Genomic DNA, 14,673 nt, shown 5'->3' on the forward strand with positions numbered 1-14,673 from the left:
TCCACCTCCTTGAACTTGTAGCACTTAGTCTTCTTCATACCTGTGATTATTTACAAAAATTTCCATTTGTTTAAACCCTTCGATGAATGCATGAAAAATGTTTATGCATGAATGCATGTATGCATGATTGTGTTGTTAAAGAACAAAGTGGGTTGAGTTTCAAAGTAACGGGGCCACGGATGGACACGGCGTCCGGTGAACTAAGGCTTTGGATAGTAGTAACCAAGGTTCTAACACAGTTCCCAAACTGCAACCTCTCTCACATATATCATGGTAGTACAGGACGACACCCGTTCCATGATTATTTGTGAGAAGGTCTAGTTTGAGTGTAGTATCGCGTGACGACTAAAGTTTGAGACAACACTCAATTTAGCCACCGCACTACGTCCTAAAAAGGCTAGGATGGGTTTGGTAACTACGGTTCATAGCTTCGTCGAACAATTGAAAGTGAAGTGCCTAAGCATGACAACACACGCCGACAATATCACCTTCAAAATGCCTCAGCTATGTGAGATTGATCGCATAATCCAATACACGAGGCAACCCCCGGATCGAATTGTCGATTATATCTCTACCTAAACATAAGTTCACTCAGCCCGGGTTAGGACTTTTGATATTCTCACCCCACACGTCAAATGAAAGTAAACAAGTATTCACATATGTAAGCAATAAAACAAAGCGTAAATATAAACTAAGGAAAACTAGGCGCGACCCGCTAAAAAGATGTCCCCAGTGAAGTCGCCATTTCTGTTATCATGGTTTTGGGGTGCCAAGCCATTAATTGGACTTGAACCTTTTGACCGTTGATATTCTCTATTTTTTCTTGGGAAGGGCAAAATTGAGAAAAAACCCTTAGATTCTAAGTTCGGGGGTCGTTTTCGCTACGGGAAGGTGTTAGGCACCCGGAGCGATTATGGTATTCCATAAGAACCGCTCTCCTAAGTTTATTTCTACGCTTTAGTTTTATTGCTTATTTGTAAAAAAGGAAAGTGTGATTAGTTAAGAATGGGGGTGAGAAGAAGTAGAATTTGATTTTATTTCGGCTTGGATGAGTTTTGACTCATTGCCTACGTACCCTTTTAAGGGATCAAAACCGTTCGTAGTTCTTACTAAAAAACTTGTTTTTTGTTTTAATTGTTTGATTTTAAGTTTTGAAAAAAAAGTTTTGAGGAAGGAGATTGGGAGGCTTCATGAGCATTAGATTTAGCAAAAAAGTGAGGTTTGATTAGTGATTAGAAAGAAAGTCTAAATGATTAAGATGAATTGAATTTTTTCTTAAGAAAAAAAGAAAGGAAAAAATGAAGTGTTGACTTCATATTTATTATGAAAATTTTTGAAGTGAAGTTCAATTGTTTTTTTTGAAAAAAGGATGGATTTTCTCTAAGTGTTTAAAACCTAAACGCTTACTTAACCATACAATCCTATACATACATCTAAGGTGAGTGTGTGCGTGTCGGTGCGCCATAGTGTCCATAGTCCATATTACAACATTTCCTAAATACATTCTATGGCCTCTTTGCCAAGCTACAAACCAATGGTAAATTACATCTCTAAGTGAATTAAAATTTGCAAAAATAAATGCTAGGCTAAAGAAGGCAGAGGGAATACTAAATGAGATGCATGAAACATGGAAATAAACTTGTTAGTGAAAAGAAAGAAAAAACATAACAAGTACTAAGAAATAAAAGCATGCAAGATGGCACAAAAAGTTAACAAAATGACATTAAACCCTAAAAACTTAGGTATGAAACCTGAAGCATTCTTGGCCTCTAATTCTCATGCTCTAACAAATTTTGAAAGAGTTTTCTTTATCTCAAGTTATAGCATGGAATTATTGGAAATATGCAAGCATGGTTTCATGCCATATTTTCTAGAATAAACTTGGCATTTCATATCTTTCAAAATATGCATATATTGTTCATAAAATCAAGAACTTATGAACCAAATCAAAACAGCAAATCAACATGAAATTATAAGCACAAATCTCTCATATTATCATATCAAGTAGCTTTTATCACATATTCTTACATCAAGGACAAATGTGTGAAGAAGAATCCATAACAAATAATTCAAAGAGAACTAAAATGCTATGAATTAATTATACAAAAATTTCATAGATCCTTAATGTTCAAAAATGTCATAAAAACACTAAGAAAATATCAAGAAACATGTGATAATTTTTCTAGGAATTTTACCACAATTTTAATCAAGACATAGGTGCAGGTAGCAAAAAATAGGGGTGTGAATAGCACAGGAAAAACAAAAACGCAGAAAATCAAAGAAAACAAGCCCAAGCCCAAACCTAAAAGATCCGGATGCACAGGAGCCACAGGATTGATCCAGGGTTCTGAAACCCTAGATCAAACGGCCAGGAATCGAAGGGGAATGGACCGGACTGGACCGGTCCGGTTCGCTGGCTTATAAAAAGGGAGGAGCTCCGGTTTACTTCATTTTGCTGCCCTCATTCTCTCTCTAACTCTTCTCTCTTCTCTCATCTCTCACCTCTCACTAACCTCGCCGCCGGCGAGGATGAAGCTACGGCGGAGACCTTGAAGGTCCGCCGGAAACTTCATCTTCTCCGGCGAGTTCATGCAGTTTCCGGTGACCTAAATTTCCAGATTTCAAAGATTCTTACTTCATTTGATTCGTCCTTTAACCCTAAACACGAATCCAGTAGCTGTTTTTTCAAATACGGTTTGAAACGTTGTAGATCTAAAAAGTTCCGTACGGTTTTGAAACTGATTTTTTGGTTTTTGAAAAGAAATGTTTAGATCGTTTAAAGATCTACATCGTTTCGTTGTTTGATTACGCTTCTAGTACTCGTTCTTGCTTTCAAAACTTAGATCCTTATGGATCTAGGTTTCGTGTTTACGGTTACGGTCTTCTTTGAATTCTGGAAATTTTTTTGATGTGCTTTGCTCGCGTGATTGTTTTCTACAGGTTTAACAGTGATATTACTTTTGAGGAAAGATTCTGAGTTTTACCTAAGGTTTTGGTTGAAACCTTTAATGGAGGAAATCTTTGGGAAAACTTGAATGTTCTTGCTGGTTTTTGATTCCTTTGCTTGCTCTTGGACCGAAAATAAATCGGTGATTCTCCTTTTCTCACTGATTCCGTTTCTTCATCTTCTTCGCCGGTTTAGAACTTTGCTTCTTTCCCTCTTCTTTTCACGCTCTGTGATCAACGCTTGAGCTTGCTTCAATGCAAGCTCGCGTTTGGAATTGCAGAGACTGATCAATTCGATGATGAAGATTCAACAGAATCTCTGAGAATTGATCCAAAAACTGTTGATTCTGATGAATTTGATTTCTGAAAAAACGGTTAGGGTTTCGTGTTCTTGGTGATTTCTCTGTGACTTTCTGTTTTTGATCTAGCTAATTGAGAAAGAGAAATTGGAAATGTGTTTATGAGTTGGCGTGTAGTTATTGCTTCTGATTCTGACTCACTGTTTATATAGTTGACATGTGTACACTTGAGCCAATAAAAATGTGACACCTGGATTTGTATGGAAATGGCACGGCCTGGACCTGAAAAATGAACTTTGGACTTTTCTGCAAAAATAAGAACTTGAGGACTAAACTGCAAAATTAAGAAACTTGAAATGAAATAAAAAAAGAAATTTGGACAAAAGTGCAATTTTGGGACCTCAATTGAGGGACCAAAATGCAAAAAATAAAATTTGAATAAAAAACAAAATTTGACCAAACGTAAAGTGAAACAAAAAATAAAACTGACAAAACGGACTAAAACGAACCAATGGCCTAAATGAGGTACTTCAAAGTAACCTCCCCATGCCAAAATTTTATGTGAAATGACCAAAATGCCCTTAGGGCTAAAAACGACCTAAACTGACTCAAACAGACTTGACACTGACTCAGACGCAAGTTTGAAATGAAATTAGCAAGGTTTACTGATGAAATGTTAAAAATCAATCTGAAAAGATTCAGAGACAGTCACAAGGATGAAAATGGGTCCCACTGCAGGAAATGACCAAAATACCCTTCTGTATGACCTTTTGCAAATTTTGAAATAAACTGTAGAAAAAGCAATGTAATGATTCAGAGACACTTTTGAATGACTTACAAGACAAGTAAAGACATTTTGAAAGGTTTTATGCAAGAAAAACATAGGTAAAAATGTGATTGAAAACACTGCGTAGCAGAGACAAATTGAACTGTGCAGTTGAAATTTGACATTTGACAAAGTTTGAAATGAAATTGGGCCCAGTATTTTTAGGTCCAAAAACAGGGTATAACAGCGCTTTTAACTTGTGTATCTCTATCTACAATCTTCAAGTCTTCACTCCTTTATATAGAGGCGTGAAAAAGACGTTGAGATGATTAGCACGTCTAAAGAGTCATTTGAAATCCTTTGATCATTCACCAGTAATCCTTTGCCTGATTTGGGTGTAGTCCTTTGAAGAAATAGCTTCAAATTCATTCCCATCTTGAAGGCACAAATTCTGCAGGCATAGCTGTTGTCTTGTCTTGTAGCGTGGACAAAACAGAGTAGTGGAGGTAGTGGTTGTACACATGTACTTTGTCAACTCTGTTAACGAAGGACAAATACTCAGTGCTATCCAAATGACCGTTGATACCTCCCTTTCAATTCTTCGTTCTTCTTAGATAAGGTTGAAATGAGAAACAACTACTTTAGATCTTCAGTTTGAATTTACGGATTAAATGTAGCTTCTGGTGATGATATCGCTTCTGATGACCTTTTGCTTCTGATGACCTTTTGCTTCTGATGATGTCATCACTTCAGATGCACTTCAGCTTCAGACGCAGTTTTCTTCAGATGCTTAGAATTCTTTTGCTTTCCATTGTTCTTCCAAGACCTATTGAAATTACTTGACTAGCCTTTGGTCCTGTACACTTGAACAATTATTAGCAATAACCAATTGACAATTTTTAATACCTTGTTATCATCAAAACTCATTAAGGTTCATTGTGAAACACATTTTGTTCCAACAAAACCACCATGTCACCATCACCAGACATCCGCATTTCACCACCATTTTACCATCTCAAAACCACCACAACACTACCTACAACACCGCACGTCACCGCCTCCTCACCACCACAGAACCACCACCTCGTCACCACCCACAAAACCACCCAAAACACCGTGACCCCACCTCTTCACCACCACGGAGAACAAGACCCCATCACCGCCATAACTCGCAACAAAAATATCAGTGGAGGTCGCCAGCATAGCTGCAGCCGCGACTGCAAAGCAAATCTAAAAATGAATAACAAAGATCTGGAGCAGATCGGAACGCGAAGACGAACCCGGGAAAGGGAGATCAGATTGGGACCACCATTGAATCCACCACAACCTTACACCTTGCATCGATCCAAAAGAAAAACGACGCGGGACGATGAACAGAAAAGGAAGAGCAGCGAAAAGAACAACAAAACAGATCTAGTACTTCCAAAACTAACGACGATGTGGCCGACAGCGATCTGGAGGCGAGGGCCACGACCCTTATCACACCACCACCTAGAGGTTCTACATTTTGGAAAAGTTGATTGCATTTTGAGCAATTCTACTGAAAATATATTTCTAGAACGCAAAAAATCTTAAAACCGACTCTGCTTTTGATATTGGCGGTCTTCCATTTTTATCTATCTATCACTAGAACATGTTAATTAGCATTAGAGTATGCTGCCTCTATTTGGATTCTAAAAATTCACTGCACATACATGTATGTATGCATATACAGAGATGAAATTACCCATACATTTCATTTCAGTTTGATTGGTAGGTGCAATCATGTAACCTTTAAACCTACAGAAAATGCAGTCCCCGGCCACCTCCGAATTTATGTTAGTGGTGTATAACTTTTGGCATGGAGTTTAGAATGACAATACATCACTTTTTGACTTTTTTATGTTCATAGTATCAATTAAACACATACATTCAATAAAATAGATGATTAAAATACTTATTACAGTCCTTCAAAAAACAACATTCATACTGTATCACCACTCAAAAAACAATACTTAATACACCAACTCACAGATTTGCTAAAATTGAAAAAACAAAAATGATAACTATGACAATACATAAAAATGAAAATTGGAAATTGACATTGAGATATTGTTCTGTCTGAATTCGGCCGGCGATGGTTTGAATTGCGGATCTCATTAGTGATTGTACCATTTTTTATCTCTGACACACAAGTCACAATCTTCATTGGTGTTTCTCCTATATTGCAGCAGTGCTTTGACTATGAAATCTGCTAAGCTTCTTTCCATTTCGAACACGCTTTATTAAGAAAGAGCACTTGATAACAATGGAAGCCATCGACACACATATAAGAATAACAAAAGGGGTTACAAAAGTAACGATCTTTCCACTTCTAGGGGTTATCTGCAACATAGAAATCAAATAACAAATGAAAAACCAAGAGTACATAAGAACGACTGGTGTCACACTTGAGGCTATAGTTATTATTCCCATAGTTGACATGAGAAAGAGAATCATATTCATAGTCGAATCTGGCATGATGGACTTCCCAACATTTGCTGGGGTAGAAATAGTAGAGTTTGAGGAAGTGATGTTCAAATTACTGTCACCAGCACTAAATCTGATAAATTCCACCAGGGGGTGTCAGAGCTGATTCAAACATGGTAGTTGCAATAAGAGTCGCGACTATTAACCAAATGTTGCGTTGATCCTCTGTTAAGTTATTTCTAATACGAAAAAAAACGACGGCCATTTTATCTGTATAGGAGGTCTATATTACCGGCCTGAGCTGCCGCGTTCAATCGAGCCTGATTTGCAGCTTTCAATTGGTCACCATTAGTATTTGTGGACATGTTTGAAGCTGTAAACTTTTGGTAATGTGTGCAATATAAAACAAAATATCAGCTATTTTGATTGACATAGCTTCGATTTTCTTTACTCCTTTATAGAACAATTATGCGGGTGCTTTAACAAAATATCATGATATTCACACGCCATTTCTCTGATTTCTACACCTTTTAGTTTTGGGGCAAATTATTTTATCAAAAAATCCCTTGTGAAAGAAACTACTTGGTTGGTCAAACTATTTATGTTTAGGCATAGACGTATTTGAGAAAGGGTAGATAGAAAAAATAATTAAATAATATGTAATTTTATAGTTTATGATTAAAATATTATGGTGTAAATTGATCAATGCAATAGACCTTATACTTAGTGGGATAGGACTTGATTATTTTTGTTGTATAATATGTAATTTTAAATAACCAATTGATATTCCTTCAAAAAAAAAAAAATAACCAATTGATATGTATTTTTATGTGAGTGTGTCCGGCGTCCAAATATATGTGACTATGTAAAACTTTTTTTTGCGAAAAGAATAATGAAGAAACATAGTTTGATTTGCTTATCCAATAGAGTATTTATTTTTGGAGTATTGCTGTTGACACATTTAGTTTGGTTGAGAAACACGAGTAAATTACTCAAATGTCCCTCGGCAGTTAACTGCCGAAGTTTAGTAAAACCGGCTGCAGTTAACTGCCGAGGAAAACCTCGCCAGTTAACTAGCCAGGAAAATGAAAACTCAGAATTATCATCATCCATCATCAATGGGTTCATTATCAAGAATCTACACATTTCGGTTCCAATTCTCTTTCATTTCCAATTCCTAGTGTAACAGTGGTTACATCATCATCATCAATGGATTGAATTAAATTCGATTTCGATTTGTTATGGATATCGCTACATAATTCACAAATCATTGAACACGTTAGTTTTTGTAGTGATTTTTTAGTGATGATTTTGCCTTTGATTTGTCTTATAAAAAGTATTTGTTCAACAAGTTCCCCGTAATCGACATAGCGTATTATAATTTTTGCCTTTGAATGCATTGGAACTGTACCTAGAACTGCCGAAGGGCATTTTCGTAAAATACTCGTGTGGCACAACCTTATGTAATGTGTTAACAGCAATTCTCTTATTTTTGAAGTTGACATTATTTTTACTTGTGACAACTGTATTAGCTGAAACAAGTTTCTCTTGTGAATTTTGCTACGAGTCAAATGAGAAATTGTACGAGAAAGACTTTTCAAACGATTGTCTTGTAACATAAATAGAAATTAATTTTATCTTTTGAACAGAAGAGATTAATATACTTGATAGCGTTGAGAATATGCAATAAAAAAAAAATGTTACAACACTTTAAAATAATATTTTTATAGTGTTTCATCTTTTCATTGATTTTTTTTAATAAAGAATATTTTGAAGAATGCTTCAAATAATAAATTGATTTAAGTTTAGTTCTTATTTAAGTGTAATAGTTTTTTAATTCTTAAAATTTCTGCATACAGTTTTAGTCTCTTTTAAACACAAATTTATTTAGTTATGCTTAAACTCTAGAGTTTTTGAACAATTTTTTGTACGTGTATTAAGAGCATTACTAAAAGTTCCTTCACAAAAAAAAAATTAGCTCAAAATTTGACTTCTACGTCCATATTTTAGTTACTTATATCGTTTAAAAAAATTCTTATTTAATTCATCTCATCTTAAACAATTTAAAATTTTAGTAAATGAACATTTTATAATATTCTATAACTAAATTTCATTAGTTCAACCAGTTGGTTTGATCTAACAATAGTTTTAATAATCCACTTCACAAAATGAATACATAATACTTACTGTTTTTTTATTAAAATTTTCATAAATTATCATATAGTATATTATTTGATTTTTCAACCATATGCAACACACGTGGAATTTACTGTAGTAGTAGAGAAAGAAAATAGCACTAGCATGTGCTCTTTACTTAAAGAACTCCATAACCCATTTGTTACGAACACAACATTCATAATTGATGCCTCTAAATCCAGCTCTAGTTGCCAAATCAAGAAATTCTTGCTTAGTTCTCTCTTTTCCTCCTAGGGTTTGAGTCATCATCAGAACATCTAATTGAGAGGTAGACTTCGAAGCATAATCATTCTCATGCACAGTGGGAATTTGTGCCTCTAAAACAATCACCTTCCCATCATTAGGGATAGCATCATAACAATTCTTCAAAATCTTTAAGCAGAGCTCATCACTCCAATCATGGAGTATGCTCTACAAAATATAGGCAACATACATAGATTGATGTTATTTGAACATAAAAAATTAATATTAATATTGGACTCTGATGCTTTATAAATAAAAAAATAAAAATAAAAAAACATGCATAAATATATGAGAGGAAAAAAAAGAAGTTAAATTGAATCCGAAATCCGAGTCATGTATATAAAGAAGATCAAATTCGGGTTATGTAGCAATTGGATAGTGGGAAGGTGATTGTTATCAAATTGTCCAGTAACCTTTTGTTAGAATCTGTGTTGGGGGGGTTTGTTGCAATAACTTGACCAAGAAGATGATGAATATGAACATGATGAAGAATGCGCATAAATTCCAAAGCGTGTGTGGGACACACTAACTTTTAGGTTTGATTCGCCCTCACCAGTTATGTCAACCAGATGCAAAAGGGTATACTGGTGTGGCTTATACATTCACACCAAGCGTATTGATCAATGATAATTTATAGAATAAAGTTCTGTCAATTTTCCTCGTGCCCTGGAGAAAAGAAAGAATGATTCATATTTTCAGCTGAATTTAGACTCACAAGAATGTGATACTTTATCTCTTTTTCTCTCAATCATTTTCTGCATCCAAAGTGTCTCTATTTATGGAGAAACTTATGTTCTTTGGTGAAGAGAAACATCCCTTTAGAAGAGTTTGTTCATGAATGGTTACATTGCTTCAATTGTTAAGCATTACACATTTTCTCTAAAAGATCTCTATTTACCCATTGCAACTTTTTCGAAATATTTTAAAAATTACTCTCACACCTTTTAAAATCTATGAGTAGTCATTTTCAACATTTGAAAGACTGAAAATCACGTTTGCTATGAAGATTGTTGACCTTGTGAACATTAACAGTACTCACTCTCTATAACTGAGAAACCTCAAAGACTGCTTTATCATAAACAAAACAAAAAAAAGGGAACATTTTGAAGAATCTACTTGGCAGTGGCACCCTTCAAATTAGTTCATATATCTCCACTTTTCCCATACACATGTATAAAAATATATTTCATTTTTTTTAAAAACAGGAAAATCAATTGTTCTATATTTTTCAATATTTGAAAAATTCTGAATATAATTTGATTTTTATTAATATTTTAGAAACTCAAAATTTCAGATTTTTTAAATATTTGAAAATTCAAAAGCTATTTTTCTTGAAATATTTAAGTGCCTTTTTTGGTCTTTTACTTTTATGTGATTTAGGTTCAATATAATTGTTGGCATCTTATAGCGCAATTAAAAACATGGTGTGCTTTAAAAACATGGTTTGGGTTCAATATCATCTTATTGTTGGCATCCTTTTTATTTGCAGCGACAATTTGCTGGATTTTGAGGAATAGAAACATGACATGCTTAGGCAATGAAAACCGGTCCAACACTCGGTTATCCTTCAATATTATAGGTATGGTTGATACTCTCAAAACTTGTTATCCTTGCAACACTAATAGTACCGAGGAAGACAAATTTGTAAAGTGGAACAACAATAATCATTCATGTTTAATCCTAAATGTTGGTAGAAGTTGTCGTGGCTCTCATATAAGAGTTGGCTATGGAGGATTCTTAAGAAATGATGCGGGTTTTTACTCTCAGACTTTTTTTACTACATCCAAAATTCATCTGACATTCTATATGCGGAACTCTACACCATCTACCTGGGCCTCTTGTTGGCCAAAGACATAGGTATTATTGACTCAGTTTATTACTGTGATTCTTTACACCGTATCAACATAATTAATGATCCCTCATGAGGTTCTGTGTTTATGTTGTTTTGATTTAAGATATAAAAGAGTTATTGGAGCAAGGAAATGTTACACTTTATCACACCCTTCGAGAAGAGAAACAATGTGCAGATTTTTTTGGCCAAGTTTAGCCCTTCATTGAATATTAAGTTCTTTCGTCATGACTCTCCTTTGATATATCTTTGAAATCTTCTTTAAAGTGATCCAGCTTAAATCTTTGAGAGTAACTCTCTCTTTGTTTTCTCGCTTTCTCTTTTTCCTTTTCCTTTTTGTTTTAGCATTGTACACAAAAAAAAATTTGTAACTTTCTCTCCACACTAAGAAATTAAATAGAGAACTGCTTTTTTGACGAGTTATATATGATGTTGTTCTAAATAGTTTCTCTCCACATTCCTATAGATTTGTTTATCTAAACAAGAAAAAGTAGTTTTTTTTTCTCGTCTTAGGATAGGTATATAAACAAAACGGTGTTTTTCCCATTCAACTTGATAAAATAGGATGAGCTGGATGGTTTTTAAGAACTATAAGGATAAAAAAAAATAAAAAAAAAAGAAACAGCTCTCAAAATTATGAAAACCACTGTCGACAATTTAGCCAAATATATGGGTGCGGTTATCATGCATAAGGAATCCTTATGCACCATGCATAAATCACAACCCATTAACCATTTTGTAGTGGAAATGGTTTCTGTGAGTTGGACTCCAAAATCATTAGATGTACTTAATGGTTTTCTTTGATCCAGCAGGGTGCAATTGAAAACAGAACCGACGGAAATCAGTACTCTATAAAGGTACGACGAGCTTCGCCAGTGAAATTGAAAACAGAACCGCCGGAAAATGAATTTCACGTGAAAGTTACGAAACCGTGAAGTTACAATTCTGTTTTATGCTTCCTTTGCAGAAACAGAATTTCACGTGAAAGTTACGATTATGTTTACACGGTGAAAGCATGTCACTTCACAACCAACAGAACAAATTTCACCGTCGTGAAAACATGTCTCTTCCTTTGCAGAAACAGAACTGCTGGAAAACGTCGCCGTGAACCTGGCCGGATAAATCACGTCGGAGCGGCGAGCAAGGGTGAGAATCACGTCAACGTCAGAGCTACGATGAGCTTCTGCATGTGTGCGATCAAATTGTGAGAGTGCGATCAAATCTGATGGTTGTGAAATGTTTAATGCAGGGTGCATAAGAAAATGGCTTATGCATAATAACTTTGCCCCAAATATATATGTTATTGATAAGTATGATTTATTTGGATTGAGGGCTATTCTCAATGGATTGGCTTATTCTTCTTATTTATTTATTTTGCTACAAATGACTGGTTTATTCTATTGTATTTCATTCAGCATTTTTAAAATAAATCATCTCGTTCTTTAAAATAAAATTTGTCTTGTGTTTGTTTAGGAAAGAGCTTGTTTATTTTCCTAGTTATCCATTATAGCAAAAACAACAATTCATATTATCTGTAAAAAAAAAAAAAAAAAAAAAAAAATCATATTCACTAACCTTCATAAAGATGGCATCTCCTTTAGGAACACTTTTAAACATATCTCCGTCAACGTGTTCAACTCCTACCAACATTAAATAGTTTCTTCAGTTAGAGATTTTTTTTTTGTTGGAACTCTCATACCCTAAAGTTTCAGTCGATATAGAATCCAACATCTAATAATTTGACACCACATTACTTTTTTATATGTAAGTATTTTTAGTGAATTTAAATTTTAGATAATATATATATATATATATATATATATATATATATATATATATATATATATATATATATATATATATTTCTTTGAGAATGATAAATAACATTTTAAAGATCATACCAGGATACGAGGGGGCATGTTGAATGACATGAGGCAAGTCGAAATTGATACCGTGTATATGAGGGTGTTTTGAAGTGATCAAGTTAATGTTGATCCCAAGACCACCTCCAACATCAACAAGCCTTTTTATGCCCTTGAAACCATTGTAGCTCTCAAGAACCTTCTTCATAACTATTTTGGTATAACTGATCATGGCTGTATTGAAAACTTGATTAAACCTTGAGTCAAAACTTGCATAATCAAAGGCATGTGTGCCATGAACCATGTTGAATGGGACACCCCCTTCTCGAATTGCATTCTTAAGGTCAGACCTAAGAATGAAGAAACAATTATGTATTTAATTACTATCCTAATAAATGAAGAAACTGGCTGTTGAGATTGAAAAGGTCTCTATTGGAAGGCTTATCTAGCAAACAAAATTCATGTTGCAATGTTGGAGCAACAATTTTATAAACAACTAACAAAGTTTGAAAAATCAATTGGAATTTTCTATGGTCCCTAGACCAATTGAAAGGTTGTTCATATTCAATTTTTTAAGGGGAGGTTGTTGATATTCAATTATTTCTTTGGTACAATTTTATTGGGATTTAAAAAAATAATAGAAAATATCATTTTTTTATAGTCAAAAAGAAAAATATGTGGCTAAATATTATAGGCAAAGTAAATAATAACACCCTCACTTTTGTTTAAGGGAAGAGAGAAGGGAGAATGTAAAGACATAAAAGAAACAAGGATCGACAATCTAGAGAAATCAAATGTGATATGGTAATATTTTTTTCTAATAAAGATAGGTTGACATCTTTAATGTGTACATCATTTTGTATCATTCTAAAAAATTTCAGTTAACTAAATATATGGTTATGTGACCATATTTTTTCGTTGCATGACTTCTATTTTTCCAGAATTTAAAAACTAAAAAAATGCGATCACACAATTAAAATGCAAGTGACCATTATTTTTCTACTTAGTTAACCAAATAAATAATTGTCACGCAACTAACAAAATGTGGTCATACTGAACATATATTTGGTTAACTTAGATTTTCTAGAGTGGTATAAAGAGGTGTCAACCTATCATTGTTGTATTTTTTAACAACAAAATACCCCATCAAAATCCAACAATATACACTTTAGAAAACAGTTAGCATTCAGACGGACAACATGTGACCTTCTTTTTGTTTTTTTTATTGTGCTAATGCATATAATAATGATGATGATAATAATAATAATAATAATAATAATAATAATAATAATAATAATAATAATAATAATAATAATAATAATAATAAGAGGAGTGTTATGTACACTCTCTTTCTAACACTCTCTCTAACACTCACTCTCTTATTGGGTTAAATTTATGTGGGTACCACATATTGGAAATGAATCCCACATAAAGTGGTGAGACTCACATGAGTTTCACTCAATAGAAGAGTGAGTGTTAAAGAGTGTGATAGAAAGAAAGTGTTCATAGCATTTCTCTAATAATAATGAGAAGGAGATGAACTAACCAGCTAGCCAAGAAAACCTTATCTTGATACAAAGCCAGCAAGGGTCCTAATGAAACACCATCAGAATTAGGAGCAAAAAACCTAGCAACAGGAGTCATACTATAAAGTCTACGAAATGATCCAAGCTTTTGTTCATCTTGAATGACCAAACACTTTAACACATCATGTGATGCAAGAAGAGCAAGAATGCGATCCAACATTTTGGGAGCATCAGGATTGCTGCAAGAAATACGCGACGCAATCTCATCGGCAGAGAGTTGAGCACCTTTACCAGCTTTTTGCAACACATCAAATACACCAAGCTGACTTGCAGAATGGAGTACCATTGGTAGCACCATAGAGTTGCAAAGCTGTATACCAAATGAGAAACTTTCTTCATCTTCTAATTCTTTTTTTTCTGACCTCCTCTCTCCATTTCCATTCACACCTAAGTCTATCACATTAGAATGGTTTGCCATATGAACTTGAAAATCCTAACACCTGCAAACTAATGTATGTAGCTATAAGTCTAGTTGTCT

General features: G+C 34.1%; 1 protein-coding gene across 1 annotated transcript; it reads right to left on the reverse strand.

The window, feature by feature from the left end:
• Nucleotides 1-8,685: 8,685 nt before the first annotated feature.
• LOC25501428 (caffeic acid 3-O-methyltransferase) lies at nt 8,686-14,673 on the reverse strand. Its single transcript, XM_013590646.3, has 4 exons — nt 14,156-14,673; nt 12,649-12,959; nt 12,323-12,387; nt 8,686-9,066 (listed from the first exon to the last, which is right to left on the reverse strand). Exons 1-4 carry the CDS (start codon nt 14,611-14,613, stop codon nt 8,770-8,772), a joined length of 1,131 nt encoding a protein of 376 aa, XP_013446100.1. The 5' UTR covers nt 14,614-14,673; the 3' UTR covers nt 8,686-8,769.

Source organism: Medicago truncatula, chromosome 8, assembly GCF_003473485.1.
Source record: "Medicago truncatula cultivar Jemalong A17 chromosome 8, MtrunA17r5.0-ANR, whole genome shotgun sequence".
NCBI classification, from domain to species: domain Eukaryota; kingdom Viridiplantae; phylum Streptophyta; class Magnoliopsida; order Fabales; family Fabaceae; genus Medicago; species Medicago truncatula.